General features: G+C 33.5%; 1 protein-coding gene across 1 annotated transcript in view; it reads right to left on the minus strand.

Annotated features, from left to right (window-relative positions):
• LOC115874809 (ELKS/Rab6-interacting/CAST family member 1-like) overlaps positions 1-24,095 on the minus strand; it is a 120,245-nt gene that overhangs the window by 28,492 nt on the left and 67,658 nt on the right. The window contains 11 exon segments of the mRNA XM_030890108.1: positions 2,296-2,548; positions 3,725-3,876; positions 5,567-5,743; positions 5,853-6,005; positions 7,378-7,524; positions 7,584-7,646; positions 7,708-7,785; positions 12,536-12,705; positions 15,055-15,207; positions 19,391-19,572; positions 22,460-22,629. Coding sequence (XP_030745968.1) covers positions 2,296-2,548; positions 3,725-3,876; positions 5,567-5,743; positions 5,853-6,005; positions 7,378-7,524; positions 7,584-7,646; positions 7,708-7,785; positions 12,536-12,705; positions 15,055-15,207; positions 19,391-19,572; positions 22,460-22,629 — 1,698 coding nt within the window.

Consider the following 24,095-nt stretch of genomic DNA (forward strand, 5'->3'; position numbering starts at 1 on the left):
ATTAATACTCATAATTTTTTTTGTACAAATTTAAAATTACAGTGAATACAAATAAAATGTTGAATATTGATAATGTAGGAGGTGGCAACACTGCAATAGAAAATAACATCATAGAAAAATCTCAGGTGAATAAACAAGTGGCACTAAAAAATTTTTAAAATTTCCCGGAAAATGTGAAGAAATATATAAAAAAAAATTCGCAAAAAAACCTCATAGGCGTGTTTCTGGGACCAAAATATACTACCAGTTAAATACTAGCAGTTATCTGCACGTATTTCCGGGACACCCTGTATATAAATGGAAAAGAACACAGTAATAGCGCTTGCACACACACCGGCAAATCGGTACCGGAGCCGGCACCCGTTCCGACAGGTGTATTTAATTCTATTGTATTTGCCGGTCCACGACTATTTTGCCGGATCGGAGTATACAGGGCGACAATTTGAAAACGAACAGTATTTCAGACCTCTACAGACGATAGTATGAAAATTTGACGAAATACGCCAATTTACATATCAAGGGGGACAATTTTTGAGGCATTTGTTGTCGTGTTACTTTCAACCCTTTGACCCCCAGGGCACCTAACAATAAATTTTAAATGGCAACCCCTATTTCTTTTACCATTTTTGTGTTCCTTATAAAATTCTCAAAAAAATAATGCAGTTTATGTAGAATCCTATAAGAAACACAAAAATGGTTAAAGAAATAGGGGTTGCTATTTAAAATTTTAGGGGTAGGTGCCCTGGGGGTCAAGGGGTTGAAACTAACACGACAACAAATGCCTCAAAAATTGTCCCCCTTGATATGTAAATTGACGCGTTTAGCCAAATTTTCATACTATTATCGGTAGAGGCCATATTAAATACTGTTCGTTTTCAAATTTTCACCCTGTATGTGAAGGAGCTAATTTATTTACATTGCAATCGATTTCAGCTCCGACACCGGCACCAATTATGGCGGTGTGAAAGCGCTCTAAAGGAGGGATTATGCTTCAAGAAAAACAATAAGGGTACTTATACTACTTATCAGAGTTGTATCAGATATAATATACCGTGCTGACAACTGTTACTTTTGGGTCGGCATTACATGTGTTACATTTTTTTATAACGCGAAAACGTCAGTAATCGCGATAATTAAAAAACTCAACTTTTTAACACATAAGAGGCCATAACTCAAGAACCACTTCAGATATTGAAACTTTTTTTATTTTAAAGATCGGATATTTTACAATATGTTTACATAAGAAAAATTCGATAAGGTTGTTTTTTCCATTCAAAAATTGTAAACAATCCATCCATTTACTTTTAGAGCATAGCAATTTTCAGCAATCGAATATTTTTTTTATTGATAAAGATTTTCACATACTGTTATTTTCACATAAGTTCTTGAAAAAACTCCAATCTATTACTTCTAATAGATTTCGAGATATCGATTTTTGAGTTCTAATAGCGCGACCATTATCGAACACCAATCCACTCAATTCCACTTATTTTTCCAAAAATGCAAGTGTTTCTAGCTTGCATTTAAAAAAAATCAAGCTATAGGGAAAATTACAACGACTCGTTAATAAATAAACAAATTAAGTGTCACGAGATGTAATTAAATCGTAAAGCTGAACGCATGACGTACACCTTTCCCTAGAACTTTAAGTACTGACAGAGGTATTAGCTTTGTTCGGGTTCTTGTTATTACCGATTCTGAACCGTACTAGAACTGTGCAGCGCATGCGCAAATGAAATAATGTCTTCATATTTCCTTCTGCGCATACGCATCACAGTTCTAGGACGGTTCAGAATCGGTAATAAGAGAAACCCGAAGTAAGCTATTGATTGGGTCGACCGGTCAACTGTGACAAATCTGCTATATCCCCTTCCACGTCTCTTAGCGATGTGCACAGTTTCTCGGTTTATTTCATACGTTTGGCAACGTGTTTACTGTCCTCTCTTTGTTCAGTACATTATAAACGCATTGTACTCTTCTTACATACGGAAATCTCGACCCAAGACTAACTTTTGCCAGCCCTTAGTATTATACAAGTTCTAAATTTGACATTTTAAAATTTTTACAATATAGTACAATATAATATATCCTAAGTGCAAATATCATTTACGATAATTAAAAAGAGCGGATGATTAAAAGAAGTGATTAATTTACCACCAAAATTAAAATCGAAATATCAAATATTTATGACCGATAGTGAATCTGCTACTACTCTAGAAATTACTATCCAGAGAAAGTAATATCTTTAATAAATAGAAATGTTTAAATCATTATGTTCAAAGAAAGCTTACTCACCATCTCTGCGTCTATATTTGCCCTTTCAATTTCTTCCTTGTGCTTCTCTTCCAATTCTTTACTCCTACTGAGCTGCATAGATGCTCTGTCGTACATTTCCTGGATCCTCTGGATCTCTTCCTGGAGTTTACGCTGGTCGTCTCTGGACTTGGAAACAGCAATTTGTTGTTTCTCGATTTCCAGCTCCAGGCGTTCTTTGTCCGCCTGGACTGTGTCCAATTTGTTTTGCAGCCGGTAAACATCGCTTTGAGATCTAAAACAATAGCATATCGTTTTATTAGGAGTAAAATGATACTGTTTGTGGAGAGGCGGTAGACGTTTCCTCTAGCATAGATGGAAAACTATTTACTAAATTTTGTGTTGCAATAATAAAAATTTTACTACCTTATACAGAGTATCTAAAAATTTATTTTAAATAATTACTAGCTTTAAACGGCAATAACTTGTTTAATTTAAATGGAACACCCTGTATATTTCACGAGAATCAGATGCACAATTTAATGGTCTATTAAATAGATACCTTTTTTACCTACCTCTTCAAGTTTTCGTAGAAAATGCATTTTCTTATAATTTAGACCTCATTTATACCCATGGAATATTGACATTTTATATATTTTAGATTATTTTTAAAGATTTTCATTCATTTTTAGACAGTTAGAAAAGTTATTAAAAATAAAAACCTCATTGGCATTATACTTTTTAAGCTTCATTCAGAACCTCGCAATAAGTGGAATAAAGTAGTGGTTTCAATTACACTTTATAATTTTTAGTTTACGATCATTGACAATGTCTAAAAAACACAGCTTGCGGTAGTCAGTTGTATCCATAGATAAAGCCTAATGTTTAGCTTATAAAACAATCAACTTTTGATTTCTAACTACAAATTCTCTTGACGGATGATAATCAAAGGCCAAAATGGCATTCTTCGCAAATTTTGAAGTATAATTAGTGGAAAAGTCAAAAGTTTGTTACCTCTGTTTCTACAAATTGAAAATGACTACCAATAATTTTGACGTTCTGAATGCTTACATTGAAATAAGAGGAACAAACTTCTACGCTAATTGAAACCGCTAACTTATTCCACTAATTACAAGGTTCCGAATGAAGCTTTATATTTTTTAATAAATTTTATGTCTAGATTATTCTACTTAAAATTTGACTAAATTCTCAAAAAATATTTTCTTCTAATTAAAATATTTCCCGAGATATTTCCTTAAAATCTTAATAATCGAAGAGGAACCAACAAGCTGACTTAATCAAGTAAATACTAATAATATTACCCTTAATATAAAAAAAAAAAGTTTTCCATTTCTTGATAGGAACCAACCTAAACTTTTTGGGTAAATTTAATAAATGAAAAGGAGAAAATTGAATTTTGTTTAATTTTATTGAGTCGGGTTGCTATAAATACAAATATCTTATCCTGTACCTGTCGTATTTTTCCAGAATCTTTTCCAGCTCCTTATGAACGTTTTCTCTTTCGTCGATTGCTTTTTGGGAGGAGTAAATGGATTTTTCCAGTTTCTCCTTCAAAATGTCAATTTCAGTGATGGCATCGTCTCGTTCTATTTGTAATTTTTGCTGTAAAAGATATCGAGAACATAGTTAATTTACAGAAGAAAAACCACATAAAACATTTAAAATCATATTAGCAATTTATAACTTTCTTTATCTCTATACTAGTTAGGTTACTACCTACTACATGTTTAATTTCATTAATATGTAAATTAACATATCAACAAATGTAATGTAATAAACTTATCAACATATAATAAACGTATAAACATGTAAACGTATCAACAAAGTTTATATCATATCGAAAATAAATTAGTCTAATGTTAGATGTTAGTAAATCCAAAATAATTATTATGAATTATTTCCAGACATATAAAATTATATTAAAAAGTATCTATACCCCTGCAGTGAAGCTGGAGGAAACCCCTCTAGCAACGCTGAGAATATTGATAGACCTAGCAAAGCTGAGAACATTCCAGCGGACAAACTCCAAAGGGAACTACAGGAGAGGCAGCTGACACTTGCGTGAGATCAGTTTTCACAGGTTCACACAAGCTACCACCTCCTCTAGTAAGGATCGCGGTCCTACCTCTAGATCCGATAGGCTACAAAAGCTACCGTTTCCTCTAACCGGCCTAGGGTAACCAGGCAGACTAAACGACCCGATGAGAGTAAACCTTAGCGGAGCAGCAAGCAAGGCCGAAAAAACTCCTCAAAAGGAGAGTAAAGTAGCCAAGTGATTCAACAACCTGGTGAATCTTCACCAAAGGGCAAGAAACTGAGCGAGAACCTCTCACCTCTACTCCGGCAAGGAGAGGAAAAGCCTTCACCACGGGGGACGCGTCACCAGCTTTGTAGGAACTCTAATGTAAGGACATGGAGTTGGCGAGCCATAAACTCGAGGAAGGAGGGCCATGATCAGGTCCTCACAATAGGAATTGACCTCAAATCTAAGCAGGCAATAGACAATATTCCCTATAATAGATTTGGGACAACACCGGTATCAGGCCTAAGAAAAAAAACAAGTTATTTAACTTAGGTGGAGAAAATGGAGACAGATCCTCCAGCCACCACCTCAAGAGTACCTTAGCCGGAACAAGCTCCTCGACTGTGAATGGCATGGAGGGCCAAACCCCAACCGTGGAAGGATGTATACCCTCGTAGAAAGTAGTCCATTCCTTCGTATGAGTTATAACCCAAGAAAGGGGAACACAATAGGTCTTGAAGGTCGCGGTGATTAACCCCCTTTCACTCATTCTACATTCTACATGAATGAAATCATCATTGTTTCTTTTACTTCCTAAGTGGAGCATTCAGTGAAAACCTTTCATCTTTTGTTTATCATGTTTTGCATATCGTTGTGTGATTGTGCAAATAGGCACATATCATCGGCATATTCCAGATCAGTGAGACGTTTCGTGAGGATCCATTGTAAACCTCGTATGTTTTTGAGTGCCTCCTTCGTTATAGTGTCGAGGACAATATTAAACAGGAGAGGAGATATGCATCCTTGTCTGACTCCAGTTTTAATTTCAAAATAACTAAGTACTTGTTTCCGCGTTGTGTAGCTAGTGTGTCCGCGCTGTGTAGAACTGATCATGTTTATAAAGTGCTTGAATTATTGTATGATTTTTGTTAGAATTCTACATGATAGGGAAGACTAAATGGAAATTTTACAACTGTAGGTATACAAATATTGTATATAGATTCAGTTACATAGGTTAGTTAACAAATAAAATATATATTTCTAATATACCTGCAACATATGGGCTTTCTCCCAGCGTTCTTTCATCACATCCAGTTCTGTCTCCATTTCAGTCTTTTCCCTTTGAATTTTAGAGACTTGGTTCAATTGGAGATCAAGACGTTCCTTCAGTTTATCGCATTCATCTTGGAAATTATCTTTTTCTTTTTGCAACCTATTCGCTGTACTCTGAAACCAGAAAAAAATGTAAGTTTAGATCTACATAGTTTTATATTGAATATTATTTCCTAATTGTCAAGGGACCTACTGTAAAACTATATAAAAACTACGGAAATACCTGAAGTTTTTCGTATTTGTCTCTAAGCCGATCTGCTTCGTGCTGGGCTTGATCCTTTTCCTTCTGTATGCGAGCAGATTGGCCGAGAGCCTTGTCCAATTGCGATTGGATATTCTCTAAATCGTACCCTATTTTTTCTTTTTCTAATTGGATCTAAAACAATATCAAATATAATCAGATAACAGAATATCAAATTTATATAGATAAAAACCAAAGAACAAAAAAAAATCTAAAATGTCAATATAATTTTTTTTTTGTTCAACAGTATCAATACTTTCAAGCTTACTTAACTGTTGTTTACCTCCGAATAATTTCATAATTTTGAAATATAGTACCGTTGATTGAAGAAATAAGAAGATGCGTAACATTATGGGCAATTTCGTGGCATAAAACCTCTGCGAGATGTAGCTGGCGTTAAGGTTAGTCTGTTCGAGATTTAAGGCAGGCGGCCACTGCGAGCGAAACTAAACTAAGCTGAGAATATAGAAAGAAACGGTAACTAAACAAAAATAAGTTTCATCGGCCACTGGGAACGATTTTTGTTTAGCAGTCAGCTAAGTAAGCTGCATTTTCGTATTGTGTCTCTGCTATCATAGAATTAATCGCTGAGAAAAATTAGCTGAAACCTCTCACGAACTAAATCGAGCGAAACTAAACTGCGATTTGAATCTTCGTTCATATATTTTCGTTTAGTTTCGCTCAAGTGGCCGCTGATGCATTTAAAAGTATGGGAGCTGATTTTTACAAAACTTATCTTCGCTTGGCTTAGTTTAGTTTCGCTCGCAGTGGCCGCCCGCCTTTAGTTTAAATCTGCGCCGCTGCGCGCTGATAGCCGTTTACAGCACAGCGGATAAAGAATACTGTACCGTAGTTCTGTTTTCAGTTGACAGAGTGGTTGCTGGAGGCAGTGTTGCCAGAACTGCTGATAAATCCGTAGAGTTACGGATTTTGGGTACAATACGTTAATAATACAGACTGTCTATCATTAAACAATTTAATATAATATAATATTATGATTAAACAAGGAAAGCCACCAGAGTTGGCTTGGCAATGAAGATCGCTGTTATCTTATATGCAAAGTATATGTCAATAATCGTCATTTCCAAGCCAACTAAACGATTTTCTATCCGATCATACGACATATTCAGTACCTATAAAATAATTTTTATTTTTGTTGTTTATTCTATGTTTAACACGAATAAATTTTCAATACATAAACGGGAATTTTTCATCCAAAGTTTTTTCGTGAAACGTATTAAAATATTTTACATTTTAATATGGCAACACTATCGCTTTCAGTTCCACATCGTCTTCGGTATGGCTTCATTAGCCAAATTAGAAAAAATAAGTGTTTTATGCGTTGGCCGCAGAAGGATTGGTGTCTACACCGTACAGCACTTGAGACGTAAGGGGAAATCAAATCAGCTTTGTCACGAATTCGACCATTAGATTGCATATCTTCCTAATTCTTTCAATCAATGATACTACGCTTTAAATTTTTTTTTGATAAATTAAAGAAGCTTACACGTCTGGTTTCCCCAATGGACTTGTCTAGTTTCTCTTGGAGCTTGTCTAATTCTGTCTGTGCTTTGTCGTAGGCATTCTGGAGCTTGTCTTGTTGCAGTTGAGCCTTTCCCAAGGTCGCCGTAGTACGCTCCAATTCCTCCCTCACCTAGAATCACATCGAATAAACGTTAGAATGAACAATGAGTAAATATACTTATTATATACCTTCTCTAGTTCTGCGTAAGCTCGATCTTTGTCGGCGTGTAATTTGGTCGTAGATGCTTGTGCCTTAAAAATATTGAAGGTTAAACGCAACTATTAATATAGAGTTTTTATAATTAGGTTGTACCTTCTCTAGTTCTTCCCGAAGACTGTCTTGTTCCTGGTGAGAGTTTTCTAAACGGGCCTTGAGGCGGTATACTTCCCCCTGAAAAAATTGTTTAATATATCGTTATTGCGGTTACAAAACAGGAATGTTATGTCAACAATATTTGTAATATTTGGCAATAAATTTTAAAACACATACACTGCGTAATTTCAAGAAATAAGCCATAAGTTGGAATATAGAACTTTTCTGTTCTGTATGGTTTAGGAAGCGGAATCAGAATGTTGTTCTACACCTCATTAAACCCTTTGCACAAAGTGTTCTATTTCCGATGGCTTTACGGTTATTTATGGCGAAAACTAAACGAGATTCGAAAAATCTGATTGAGCATTTGCAGCTCAATTCGTGATACCAATCTATCTCCGTAAGCAGATCAGGACTACCTCGATTTCTACTTGACCTACAGGGCGATTTTTAGTAGCAAATACAATCAAACCAAAAATTCTTTAAAATATTAGGTTGTAATGCGTGTGAAAAATTAAAATGATTTAAAAAAGTTGATTGTGTCATCTCGGTCCGTCTGTCCGTCTGAGGACTTCATTCGAGTACCTAATTAAGAAAAATACTAATGATTTCGTCCCTTTAGAGGCATTGCTTCGAAACGTCGAGCGCGTCATCCTGTAGCTCTTCTCAATTATACCGAAATCGACCCATATTTTTCTTCAATATCAAATCATTAGTCCCACCCTGATGAAGATGTAAACGAAACGTCGTATCCACCTTTGAAAGATGGGACCGTGTGCAGCCTCACTCATATAGCCTACCAACCAAATTTGGTCGCGATCGGACGACATCAACTTTTGACGTTTCTTATTTCAATCTATCACAACAAACGTTGAGAGATGATTGCCTGATAGATACGTCATTGAATCGGACGATTTTTTCGCTAATAGTGACGGGGTTTCACAGTCAATAAAACGTCGTCAGAATATCATGAAAAGATGGGGCTCTTAGAGCTGTATCTACTTTCCGAGTTTCAGCCTGCTAGCTCGGGCCCTATGTGAGGAACCGAGTTACAATGCTCAAATTCCTTATTGGCTTACGGCTTTTTCAATCGTTACCACTTTTCATCTCGCTACCTTGTGTGTCACGGCTTTCAATTTTTAATCCCAGCGCGTAAAAAAGTTTAACTTCAATAACCGGTTTATTTAAGAGAGTCCGACCAAAAGCGTGAAGTGTTTAGAAAGATGTAACTAATTACAATTACTTTACAATTACAAATTAATTTACAATTTACTCGTTTTCTGTGTGGCCGTAGGCTAATTTTTTAAATGAAGTGAACCAAAAGTAAACGTTATGTTTCTTAATAAATTAGTTAATTGAACCAAGATGTCAGAATATGGACATATGAAAGCCATAAATATGACCTTTGAATAAGATTGAGAAAAAAAATAATTTTTCAGGTAGATTGACAATAGTCAGTAACTCTAACGAATGCGTTTCAAAAGTGTCTCTATAACTTTTTTATTTTTTCAGATAAAAAAACGAGATTTGGTATGTTAGTATATGACATACATTAGGATTGATTGACGTATTCAATTGTTTTCGGTCACTTCCTGTTTTACCGGAAATGACTACAACTTTTGATTTTTTATTGGCACCCTCGGTATTTTTTTACTTCATTTGATAGAAAATGACACTCATATGAATGACATATCATAAGTCAACTTTTGACATTTCCGCATATGGTTTGTTTGAAATTGTAACATGCGATTTCATAACGACAATTTGAAATACCAAGTGTGTGGTATCAAATAATGAAATGCCTTTACCAAATATGCTAATGAGCCACCCTCGTTCCATTTGAAAAAATTGAGATATGATTAAAAATACTCCTTGATTAAAAATTAGTGTTTTTAACATAGGCATGGCACTAGAATGATATTTGAAAATACTATTTTTTTACGTGATAATGTCAAAAGCTGACATATGGTACGTTATTCTATTTACAGTGTCCTTTTCTATCGAATAAAGTAAAACTATATAAAAGGATTTAAAAAAGGGTGTTTTTTAAAAATCAAAAATTATAGTCATTTACGGTGAAACAGGAAGTGACCCAAAACAATTGAATAGGTCAATCAATCCTAATTTATGTTATATATTAACATATCAAATTTCGTTTTTTTTATCTGAAAAAATAAAAAAAAAGTTATAGGGGTGAGCCACTTTTGAGGAACACCCGGTATAGTATCTTCCTACCATCTGGTTTTAGCCTATGGTGCCAAATTTAAATCAACCCTGTACAATATTTAATTTTAATGTCATCGGGTATTATAGGTGCCCTCGACGCTCTGTCTGCTGGCGCCGGTCGTCCAGTCACCAACCATCCCCAAACCCAATATACGTCCCTCCAGTCCACTCGTCGCCTATCGATTACGTTTCAGAAATTCCGGATCTCGTTATTTATAGAAAATGTAAAGAGCGCGCCATCGTCTTTCCCGTTGTAAATTATAAAAGAAAGCGAAAAGAAAACGGACGGATAGACTGTAGGACCCGCCATTTGAGCGAAAAGCTTTTTGTTTATCGATCGATCGTGATTTGTTGCCGATGTTGTTTGTTCGCTACATAGTTGAGTCTATTTAATATTTTAGACGTTCGTGATCTATAATTGACATGAGACGTTGGTAAAACGTCATTTAGATGTCTTTAATTGGGAGCTGTACGAACAATACCTACTAGTTTAAAAAATATAGGAAAGTATTAACAAAACAATCCCAATTTCTTTAGGCTTATAGGATTAATGTATTCAAGAATATTACAATGACAAAAACGCTGACCGATTAGCTAAGAAGGCAGCCATATTAAATATATTATTGCAACAACTCCCTCTTCTCGCCAGTCTCTCGCATACCTAATAAAATCAAAGATATCAGTCTAGAGGTTCAAGAATAAAATAAACAAAAGTAAATTTCAGTTATAGCAACTTAACAGTAACCCAATAAGAAAGCAACATTGATGTTTTACCGATATCGCAGTTGAATTGTAACTTGAATTTTAACGTAGATATCGTAGTCAGCTCAATGAACACCTCCGCAGAATTAAACTAACTAATATACCACACTCATTGGCGTAACTACAGGGAGGCCCGTGGGAGCCCCCCTCCCCCAGATATTGCTGGGCACCCCCCAGAGAAATCTTGAACATTGACTGAACGATCACTCTTGGCTAAATATTAATTTTTATTTGTTTTTGATCTAGTAAAAATGACTTTTTCCATTTTGGTTATTATTATTTTTGCATTGTTCAAAAAATGTATATTAGTTTTTATTTTTTTACAAAATTTGTAGGTATTTAAGTAATCCACTGGAACACGGGTTGATAACCATTGTCTATCAAATTTATTGATAGAGAAATTCATGTAACTTAACTTGTTAAGTTTTCTCAAATGGAACATCCTCTATATTTATAAATCATATAATCCGGCGTGCTATGAGCTTCTAAAAAATACTCTATATTTATTTTCACTATTTACAGCAACATTTAAAAATTTTAATTAAAAGATCATTTGTATTAGTAGACCATTATTGATAATAAAAGAAACAAAATAATTATTAAAAATATGCTGCTATCTGGTTATTAGTTCGTTTTTGGGGGGCCATTAATAAATTCTTTATTATATATCAGGTACTCATCACCGAACGTAACACCCTACCGCTATTTGTCAATCTTGAAAGCTATCTTACCGGAACTTTTAGATGATATTCCTTTAGCTAATTTACATGAAATATACTTTCAATAAGATTTGACTCCCGCTCACAATTATTGTGAAAATATTATAATATATTTTGAAACAATTATTTTTCAAATCAATGAATTCGAACCAATAGACCCCACACGATGTCCTCCGAGATTCCCGAATTTGTCTCTTCTCGAGTTCTGTATTTAGAGATTTTTGATAAATAAAATATAATATATCGTGGCAAGTACAATAATGTCGAAGACTGTTATCAGGTAAGATTTTAGGTATTTGCAAACACACATCCCGTTATATAAAAAAAGAAAAATATATTCAAAGATTCAGTAGTAACAGTTTAAAAGTAAAATGGTTTAGTGAGGAGTATGAAAAGTTTGTTTACAGCATTTTCGTGAAAGGTTCGTGAAAACCGCATCCTTCTATCTTCACTAGTAATGAAGATACGGTGTGATTTCAAACAAAATGGGACACCCTGTACATTCTTATAATACTTGATAACAAACTATAATAACATTGATGTTCGGTGCTATCTACAGCATATTAAAAAAATGGTATTTAAGATAAATACAAAAAACAACTTTTCAAAAAGTTTTAATGTCCTGTGATTTTAAAATACGCATTTGCGGACCCATGTTTATAGGACCTGTTTTCATATTTTTTTTAAAAAGAAAATACCCCTGAAATTTGGCCGTGCATTTTTCGAACATCCTTTATATATGCCGTGCGAATGTCCGACCTTACCGTCACATAGTAAATCTTGGGAGAGTCTGGCCTACTGTGGCCGATTTACAGTAGATTCTTCTAAGCAGTATTGTCAGACTCTTTCTTACATTAATTTGGCAGGTACCTCAGCTTAGATAATGCCCGTTGCTCAAGCAAGAATGTATAAGAGGTCCAATTGAGTTTAAGCTGTGTAGTCCTCGCTTCACCGATAAAAGTACAATAAATTTTAAGACAACAGTCTGTACGGAGAAAATGGTCATATGTCTTTTAAAAAGAAAGCAAAATATTTCCGAGGCTTTCAACTCTTGATTTGTTTTTCTTTGACTTGACAAGAATGTATAAGGCCAACATAGATCTATTTTTAGAGAAACGTACCTGCGACTTTTCCAATTTTTCCTGCAGAGCCTGCGCTTCAGATCTCGCTCTTTCGCTGTCAGCTTGCGTCACCCTCAATTCGGCTTGACACCTCCTCAAATCGGAGGAGGTCTTGTCAGCACGCTCGTGCATACGGTCTAATTCGTGCGAACTACTGTAGATATTGGTACCTGTATTGAAACAATATAGTAGATAGAGAGGATAAAGATTGAACGAGCCGTTTATTTGAACAAGTATTAAAAATTAATCATAAGATTTGATTCACCGTTTAGTATTTGGCTGGTTCAATTGAATCGTGGCGGATACGGATCCATAAAATAGCACGATGTATATATAAAATAATATGAGTATTTGAACGTGTCTTAGAAAAGAATCCTAAGGATTGAATCGGACCTAGAATACAGCTCGTTCAAATGAATCATGGCCATCATGGATCCATCAAATTTGAACAAACGGGTCGTAAGTATTGAATCGGATCCCAAAATGCGACTCGTTCGTTTCTACGGCTCGTTCGTTCAAAAAATTGTGAAAAATGATTCATGGTTTACAATACCGTTCACTCGGTTGAATCGTTGACAGAACGGATCCATAAAATTTGAACGAACGGGTCGTAAAAAATGCTCGTAAGAATTGAATAGGATCGCAATGAGATTCGTTCGTTCCTACGGTTCGTTCGTTCAACAATTGCAAGAATTGATTCATTGCTTACAACACAGTTTGTTTAAAAATATATTAATTATATAGAGAGTATCAAAATAAGTTTTAGACACAATTCACCTCTATACAAAAGTGGTTCGTTTGTCCGTTAGAGGGCATCAAACTTTAAAAAAAATATTCACATTTTTTCAGATATTTTAAGAACCGTTATTACGATTTGAATGAGATTTTGGGTGTCTATATCTATATTTTATTAAGTGTTTTAACATTTGACCTTTACAAAAATCAAGGATAAGTATGGGAAGGGTGAAATCCCCATCCCTACATAAATTTTAAAAAAAAGTACAAACATTTTTGAACCCAACCGACAACCGATTTTTTTTTCGTAAAATGGCCCTTTTAGTATTTACTACATTTTTTATCTCTTGTAAAAAATAAGGAGGAAATAAATTATTTTTCTAAAGCTGACTTCCAAAAATTGTTTTTTTGTTGTCATACTATGGAGGCGCATAAAATCTATTATGCTCTAATAATCTAATAGGCGAAAATATGGAATTTTATGTTAGTATCACAAGTTATATTTGACAATAAAGCTTCATAAAAAGCTTAAAAAATTCAGAAGTTTTAAAATTAATTAATATTCGGGTTGATTTTTGAATGATGCCCTCTAACGAACAAACGAAGCACTTCTGTATAAAGGTAAAATATGTGCAATTAACTTCTTTTGATTCAAAAAATACGTGGTTGTCCACGGAATATTTGAACGGAATATATATGTCCACGTAATGTTGGAACTCCCCGTATATTTTGTAGGTCTACTTTGGAAAAAAAATTGGAGAACTTATCTTGCCAAAGTTTTCAAAAACTATACGATGTGGAGTTTTTTTACAAGAGACAAAAAATATAGTAAATACTAGAGGGACCATTTTACGAAAAGAAAATGTCGTCGGTGGAGTTGGAAAATATTTATATTATGTGGGGGTGGTTACTTATACTGAAATGTATGTAGGGAGTGGGGGTAGTTTTTACCCTTCCCGTACTTTTTCTTTATTTTAGTAAAATTCAAATGTTAAAGCACGAAAATCTCATTCAAATCGGAAAAACGATTAAAGTTTGATGCCCTCTAACGGACAAACGAAGCACTTTTGTATAGAGGTAAATTGTGCCCATTTTGAACTTATTTTGATTCCAAAAATACGTAGTAGTTTTATATCCACGGAATATTGGGACACCCTGTATAATGACCTTGGGTACCCAAACTTTTGTAATTTAGGTAAAAGGAATGATATAAATATAGATAAGTAATTATTATTTTAGTATGTATTAATATTTTATGTTCTATTATTCCAAGTTTATGTATTAGTAATATAGTTTATTTTATTACTAATATCTCGACTAATACGTATATAAACTTGGTATGATAGAACATAAAATATTAATTATAATTATAATTTAAATACAAATATTATAGTTTATTTTAATTTAACGTCATCTTCGTAATTATGGAGAATGCGTGTTTATGCCGTAGGGCATCGATAGACTCAAAAAAAAGCCCTAAACATCAAGAATACTAAATAAAAAAATAAATAAAAAGCAATAAAAGGCAAGCGATGCGAATGTTATTAAAAAAATATCTATTTATAATGTCATACGTAAAATGTGTATTGTGTATGTAGTTTGTTCAAATGAACGAATCGTAAGAGTCGATTCAAAATGAGATTTTATCGTATGTTTTGATTCTCTAAACAGAATCATTAATGCCCATCACTAATAGTAGATATTTACGGTTATAATAATAAAAAAACACTTTTTGTGGGTGACTATAGTATCCTAAAAGGTTAAACTATCTTAATGCTATTTACCGAATCGAGTGGTTTTGCTTTGTGCCAGTTCTAAATCTTGACGCAGTCTCTCGTTTTCAAGCTCCAGCCTAGCGATACGCTGGCGAGCTGCGTCGTAGTCGTCACCGCGTCTTCCGAATTCCATAGCTTTATCCAGCTCAGCTTTAGATTTACCTACAAAAGCAAAGAAAAAATAAGGAAACATTAGTCAATCGATGTAAAACATTATTATCAGTTAAAAAAGTGTTAGTGGGCGCCCATAAATTACGTGACGGTATTAGGAGGGGGAGGGGATCAAGCCGAATCTCACTAAATCTCACGTCGGCGTCGGTGAGAGAGGGAGTTTCAGCAAATATCACTTAATTTTTGTCGGACAGAAAATAGTGTAAAAATGTGACAAAATCAAATTAATTTAAAGTAAAACATGTTTCTATATACAGGGTGAGTTTCCTACGATGTTCTCTATAAGAATCTGGGAAACTACTGGAGATAGAGTGTCGGTTAAATGGGGAAAGAATTGCAGGTTTGTGGGGTCATAAATATGAGCTTTTCAGATTTTTGAAAAAGTTCATGGCTTACTAGATATTTCGAAAAAAAAACATTTTTTGACTATTTTAAAAATTGTCCTTAATTCCATTACAATCTATTTTAGACAAAAAGCTTTCAGATAAAAGTTGTAGATAATCACATCCCTAATGAGTTTGTGTTCTCCGATTTTTTTCTAAAGCCTGTGATTTTAGACATATGCCACACAACATCTTTTTTTTTAAATGGAACCATAGTTGGCCATGACTTAATAAAAGGCCCCATTTTTTAAGATTTTCAGCGATTTAAGCTATATGTTTTTTCCCACAAAATTACTGAGTTATAGCCAATTCTTATCTTTCTTGACTAATTTCACTTAGTTAGCCATGGAAACAAGTTCAATCGTCGTTGCTCACAGAAATGTGAAACTGTCACATCCAAACTTTGAAAATTAAAATAAACAAAAATTGTAAATATGATTTTTTCAAATGAAGAAAAGCGTGTAGGATTATTGGTTCAACTCTTCTTGCCCATATTAGAATTTGAATTTAGAATGAGTGGGATGGGGGTTAATCACTTCGACCTTACAGATCCATTGTGTCCCCCTTTCTTGAATCATAACTCATCATACAGTCCCAGGGCTTTGACAAAAGCCAGTATCTGGGACGGTTTTATAGAGGGTAGTTCTCCATCTCCAATATCAGTCGTACCAAAATTCATGGCACGAATGGTTGTCGTCTCGGCGCACTCAGTGATGAGGTGTACTGGTGTTTCCCCATCTTTCCCACAGAATCTGCATTCGCCGTTTCTTCTTAGTTTCAATCTACTGAGGTGTCCATTGAGGAGACAGTGTCCTGTTAAAAACCCCGTGACAATCCGAAGATTGTTCTTACTCAGAAAGATCTGTGATTTTTCTTGATCATAAGCCCTCAGAAACTTCTTCGAGTGTCTTAGACCATTGCAAGATTTCCATTCCAGGTTGCGGATGGAATCTTCCAAGTTCTTGAATTCCGCCTTGAGTTGGCTACCACTTGGAAAGCAGAACGGTTCTGGTCCAGTTAGTGGAGTGTTCGCTCCTTTCCTAGCTAGATTATTTGCTTTTTCATTGCCTTCTATCCCTTGGTGAGCAGGCACCCAGTGTAGGAGGACTTTGTTTTCTTTGCCTAATTTATTCAGCTTCTCTATGCATTCTTTGACCAATTTCGAATTGATTGATACTGAGTTGATCGCCTTTAACGCTGCTTGACTATCAGATAAGATGGCTATTTCTTGTTTCCGATAGTTCCTATCTAAGATAAGTTGTGCGCATCTCTTCTTGCCCATATAGTTTCGAGGATACGTTGACCGGTGAACGTTACTTACGTTTTTTAGAGAACGGTTTTCAAGACATGTTAGAAAAGTTAAATTTAGATAGTCGCGCATCAATAGAATGATTCCAACATGACTTTCATTATGACACCCCCCCTTTACAATGAAAGAAATGTTAAACATTATTTATATAATATTTATGTAGACTTAGGGATAGAAAGAGATGGACCAATTGCATGGGCCTCTTCGATTACCTGACCTATCCATTTTACATTTTTTATGCGGTATGGTTAACAACAAGGTTTACAAAAGAACTTATGAACTAAGAGAGGCACTCGAAGAGGCGGTACAGGAGAAGTTTAATTCTGTCGACCGGTCGTTCTGTTGGAATAGCTAGAAATTCAGTTTTAAAAAGATGCATTTATGTACTCAAAACAATGACGGATTTTTTGAACATTTTCTAAAATAACTTAAAGTGTATGTAGTGATATTATTTTTTTAAGTTTTAGTTTGTATAATGTAAATTGTAAAGAGCCGTTGAATAATATATTTTGTCTTTTTATAATTTATAAATCATAACAAAATAAGAACATCGTGCCAACTAAGTGAAATTAGTCAAGAAAGATAAGAATTGGCTATAACTCATTAATTTTTTGAAAAAAAAAAATATATAGCTTATATCGCTGAAAAGCTTAAAAAACGGCGCTTTCTATGAAGTCATGGCCAACTATGGTTTCAATTTAAAAAAACATGTTTGTGTCATATGTCAAAAATTATAGGCTCTAGAAAAAATGGCACTTGGAACATTATTTACTTCAATTCTTCATAATAATATTTTCTTTTAATGGGCCGATTTTGATGATTTTTTAAGCAATTTGTATCTAGATTATTTGACTTTTTATTAGTATCTTTTTCTAAATTAAAAATTATGATTTCCATCTGTCAATTATACAAGAAAAACAAAATTTTAATATTTTGTCGAAAGTTTGAAAAACAAAATTTTAATATTTTGTCGAAAGTTTGAAACACCCTGTAGAGTACGTTAACAAAGCAAGAAATTTAAAAATCATTGTTTTATTATCTAGGTACGTCTTTTTATTCATCTCATTAGCTTTATTTTTATTGGAGATATTCGCTTTGAATAACACAGTTAATGATTTTAACGCAATTTTAGCGTATATTTTGGGTCCTCATCAACACACTTATAAAATAGTGTTTCTTATTTTTGTAATCTCGCTGTCATTGAAAAGTCATATTATTATTGTGTATTGATATTTATTCTGGTAGAGATGGTTTTAAGTTCTAAAGTATCGGTTGTTGTTGTTTTAATTATTGATTATGGTAGAGATCAACTTTTGGACTTAAAACCATATCTGCTAGATTAACTGCCCAACAGAAAATAATAATATAATTTTCAAAGACAGTGACATTACATAAATTATATCCTATATCCACTATTTTATAGATTTGTTGACTATAAGACCATAGATAGAAGAAAATAACTATCTATTACTAGAACCAAAAGCAAAGGCATGGTTTTTAATGTAAAAATACGATAAAATGTTAGTGTTTTCTTCTGCTATCGAATTGTGGTAAAAGCAAATCTCCAAAAAAAATAAATCTATTGCCATGAATCAAAAAATAAATTATCGAGAAAAGATACACTTAGATGATAAAATTATTTTTAAATTCCTTGTTTGATTAACGTACACCATTGTTTCACATTTTCCCAAAATATCAACATTTTGATCCCTCGTATTGACAGATGGCAACTTTCATTTTTAATTTAGAAAGAGACACTAGAAATTCAAATAATTTAGCTACAAATTGCTCAAAAAATTATCAAAATCGGAACACAATATATAAAACTTTAAAATACATGAAAAGTTTTGAAAGATTTCACTTCACATTAGGGGAGCCGGAGGGGGTCAAGACAAATCTCACAACACCCTACCAGAAGGGGGGGAAATGCTCAAAGAAACTCGTCGAGTCCGGCCTTTTTACCTTTTAGAAGACAACTGAAATTCCCCTCAGTAAATTTTAAGACCTTCTAATTATATAAAATACATATTTTTTGTTTTTGAGACCAGGATTTTGTGTACAAACAAACCCGCTACAAAGTCGGTAAAGATCAAAGTGTCTATGTTTTATTCGAATTTTTTACTACAAGTTGTCGGCGCAGTGTGGATGGCGTGTGCTGCCAACAGTAGGAGACCAGTGAAATCACACATGGTTAATAAAACTCATTCGCAGCAACTAAACTTTTGACTTTGTTGTACTTTTATGCGTGCGGTGTGGACAATTTGTCTCAAGTTTGTCTTGTCAGAATTCCCCATTTTTTGTCGCAAAATTTGTCTTGTTTTTGTCTCAAAATCGAAAAAATTATTTTTTGTCGCCTTGGTCTGGACCCCGGCATAAGGAAGAACTTTTGTTTAAAGTAATTCTAATGTTATATGATGAAGAATCAAATATATAGAGCAAATTTATATTTAAAACTCTTTGAATAAATTAGGGCTTTACTAACCTAATTCGGACTGAGAGCTTTCTAACTTAGCTTCGATTCTTTCCCTATCATTTTGCACTCTTTCCAATCTAGCTGTCAATTTTTCCACTTCACTGTTCAAGGCGTGTATTTTCATCTTGTATTCTGCCAATTCTCTCTCATGCAATTCTCTTTCTTCTTGCTTTTCTTGTTCTGCTCTATCCCTATATAAGAAAAAAAATTGTTTCTAGAATCTTTACAATAAAAAATGTTATAGCTACTGTTCATTTTAAAACATAGTAGTGTAATAACTAAAGCAAATGTAAATGTTATTATATACTTTTGATTTCCAATTTTAAGAAATTAATTTGGAGAAAAACTTATATAGTAACATAATATTATACAGGCTGTTTTTCTAAAGTGGTTCACCACTATAACTTTTTCATTTTTTCAGATAAAAAAAAAACAAATTTAGAGTGTTAGTATATGACACGAATTGGCATTGATATACCTATTCACTACTACAATTTTTGATTTGTAAATGGTACCCTCTGAATTTTTTTAAGTTATTTAATAGAAAATGACATTCTGAACAGAATGATCATAATATGTCAACTTTTGACATTTTCAATTAAAAAAAAAATAAATTTTGAATTTAAATCTAGTACCGTGTGATCGAATAAAAACGGCGTCAGCGATGGCTATGAAATGAAGGTCGCTGTCATTTTATATGTAAAATTATATTGGAAATGTCATCGATCGTCATTTCCAAGCCAACTGGACGCCATTTTTTTTCGATCATACGGTATCATGCCTGTGTTAAAACCATTAATTTTTAATCAAGGAGCTTTGGAAACATATACTTCATTGTGTAATGTTTTTCGTATCTTCTCCTGGCCTGTAAAAAGATCGTATTTTTAATCATAACTCGATAATTTTTTAATGGAACGGGTGTGGCTTATTATCATATTTTGAAAAAGCATTTTTCTACGAATATTTTGAATGTGATATTTTGAATATGATGATTGTGAGAATAATGATTCAGTATCAAAACTAAAATAATTTCGGACTTCCATTGTCCTTATTTATTATTTTTTATTAGATTAACAAAACGTCAGAAGGATGACTAAGCGTTATCAAGTGTAAACTAAACTAATCCCTAAAACTACTGAGCTTTTATCCCACAGCCAGACATTGAAGAAGTTGGGTTTTGTCAACCGAAGGTTATTCACATAGAATTAGAGGTGGGAATTCTAGTTCCTTGGGAGGAACTAGTTTCTTAGTTCTAGTTCCTCCAGAGGAATAGTTCCTTGAACTAGGTCTTTAGTTCACAATAGTTCCCGACTAACATTGACATCCCCCTTGCTTGCTAATGCGTTTCGTTGTCAGTCAGAACTATTCACAGTATGATCTGTATAATTTTTATAATGTACGAAGATATAACGAGACGTGTAATTGTGTATGTTAAAAACATATAGGTAAGTTTTATAGCAGATAAAAAAAATTAAAAAAACTCAAATGAGAATTTAAAAAACTATATCACAAATCAATTGGAGCAAATATTACAAAAAATTTACGAAAAATTGCATTTTTCCTCACTTCAAGTTTTTTGTTTTTGTCTAAAAATTCAGAATATCTACTTACTAAGATATTTCTTAATTTTAGGGACCTAAAGTGAAACATTCCCATAAAATATTTAGAAAACAAACTAAAAATCAAAAACAGTATCCACAATTTTCTGTGGTAATTACGCCGCGCCGGCTGCGGCAATAGACAAGGCCGAATCCATCGTCGTCGCCTTGTATTATATCTCGGATCTGCCGACTGAGTATATTCCCGTGAACTAGTCTTTTAATAGTTCCTCTATCTCCGGATCCGATAACATACAGCTCGCACTCCCCATGTCTGCCTAGCATCAATCGCGCTGGCTGATCCATACGTAAACTAGTCTTTTATTTAGTTCCTCTAGTTCCTTTAGGTCCGGATCCGATAACATACGGCATAAGGCTGGCACTCCCCACTCCTGCCTAGCATCGATCGCGCTGGCCCGATCCGTTCGTACGTAAACTAGTCTTTTATTTAGTTTAGTTCCTCTAGGTCCGGATCCGATAACGTACGTCTGGCACTCCCCACTCCTCCCTGCCATCGGGCTACGCGCGCTAGCTGATCCGTCGCATATTATTCTATATCGGACACGGTCTCGATCCCGGAATAGGTCCTGAGGAACTAGTCCTTTGAGAAACCAGGAACTAGTTCCTTTCATTCCGGGGTCGGAATAGTTCATTGGAACTAGTTCGTTCACGAACTACACACCTCTACTTAGAATGCCTAGATTGGTACGTTTTATCAGTGGTTGCCATATCGTAGATATTTCCGTACAAGCATTGCTAAAAAAGTTGTTATTGTTTGCAATAAAGACGAATAATTTGGTGCCACTCTAGATTGAACTTTAAAATACTATTTTTTACGCGAAAATGTCAAAAGTTGAGATATGTTATGTCATTCTATTCAGAATGCCATTTTCTATAAAATGAAGTAAAAAAAAATACTGAGGGTACAATTTGAAAATCAAAAGTTGCAGTAATTTTAATATTTTTATTTTTAAAGTTTTTATCAACACTACGAAATGCGTTTTTGTAATATAAAACTTTTCGATTAGGAAAAAGGATAAAGTTTGAGAAATAGCATTTAACATTGACATAATCATTGGTTTGCAACTTAAGGTATATTGGCACTAGTGGTTGGCAATTGCCGGGTTTTGCATTGTTACCTGTTCAGTATTAAGTGTATTAAATTAAAAATAGATGCAATTTTTCTTAAATTACTTAAAATCCGCCTGTTTAAAATAGTTCAAATTTGGCATGTGTATTTCTTATATACAGACCTTAAAAACATATTAGTGGCTTCTCTGTAAAACCAACAGGTGCGCCAATATTTAGACCGGTCAAAATTTGCATGGGATTTATTATATTTAAGGAATATCATTAAGACTCAATTTAATTACGTATCTTAACCAATCAAGCCAATTGTAATATTTATTACACTTATAATGTGGTCATATGCGAGATATTGCGTCAAATGAAAAAATACATGTTATTTCAGTTATTATACCTTTGTTCTCTTAACTGTAACATCTGTTTCTCCTTATCGCCAATGGCTTCCTCCAAGGTACTTAATGCACCTTCGGAAGAACAGTGATGAGCTTGCATGGCGGACAGTCTTGCTCTTGCCATATCTACTTGGTTGTCTTTTTCCTTGAGGAGATCTTCCAGATTCTCCACCTAATCATTTCCGTAAATTTTTGTTTAGAACTATAAATTGAATAAAGATGATTTAAAACAATTTAAAATCTCTCAGCACGGATTATTGATTTTGATAATAAGTTGATTATTGGCAAAAACGCAACAATTATTTCATTAGAAATTTGACATATTAGATTCAAATCACTGTTAAAAAGCTATTGCAGGCGAGTTAGTTAAGTTAATTAGAATAAAAATTGGTAAGGGATAAAGGGAGTGGAATTATACAAGGTGCTACAAATTTCGGGGTACCAGCATTCGTAGGTATCTCGGAAACTGTAATAGATACGAAGATGGTTAAATTGGGGCAAATTTGTGCCTTTGGATGTTCGCCAACATGCCATCAAAAGTATTAAAAATTTCAAGGATTGTTGAGTTATTTGGAAAAACAGATTTTTTGGAAAATTAATTTTATTTTGTCCTGTCGTTACTTTTTTAAAAATCCAAAAACTAATTGCACATTCTATTCTCATAGCTACTTTATCACAGCTACCTGATAATATTTTTAAATTCTCAAATTAACTGATAATTTGTGAGATACATGGGCCAACTTAATTTTTTTAAATACGGATCTACATTTTTTATTTTTTTTTGAAAAAATTCGGTCTCCTGAGTACAACGATATGCCACACTTATTTGTTTTTTGTTAGGTACTTTAACAACAATAAAACTATTTAATTATTATTTAAATTATTATTTAAAATAATTTAAAGTCCGATACTTTTTTTTAACATTGCAACATGATTGCAACAATATTGATGAGCGCTAATTAAAAATGAATAAGGAAAATCGAGCCAATTGAAAGATTCAAATGAATAATATCCAGATCAGCAATATAAAGATAACATATTTTTTTTAACTTTTTTTATTATGAATTTTACATCTTAATGTACGGTCTAATAATATGCACAATATTAATAGTAATTATTATAAATAAATCAACTTCAACAGACTAGTTCTAATGTTCTGCATCTTCGAAAGGATTACCAACCTCCCTATTGCACAAATTTATTTTTCGTTCAATTTTATGTATAGCCCTTTCACAACATCTTTTTTAACTTTATTTTATTATGATTATATTTATATTATTTTTTATTACTTTATTGTATTTGATTTTCCGTATTTGTATTTGATTTCCATATGTTTTACCGCACGTCATTGTTAAGTTTTAATAAAGCTCATCAATATTGTAACGATGAAGACAGAGCCTGACTTAGTGGACATTAGTTTAAATAAATTGTGTTTAAATGCCCAAAACAAAAAAAAATATTAAGTGTAGCATATTAGTACTCAGAAGAACGAATTTTTTCAAAACCTGAAATAAAAAATGTAGGTCCGTATTTGAAAAAAATTAAGTTGGCCTATGTATCTCACAAATTGTCAGCTAATTTGAAAATCTGAAAATACTCTCAGATAGCCGTGATAAAGTGGCTATGAGAATGTGTAAT

This window comes from Sitophilus oryzae, unplaced genomic scaffold (assembly GCF_002938485.1).
Source record: "Sitophilus oryzae breed Bouriz unplaced genomic scaffold, Soryzae_2.0 scaffold_1297_pilon_pilon, whole genome shotgun sequence".
NCBI lineage: Eukaryota > Metazoa > Arthropoda > Insecta > Coleoptera > Curculionidae > Sitophilus > Sitophilus oryzae.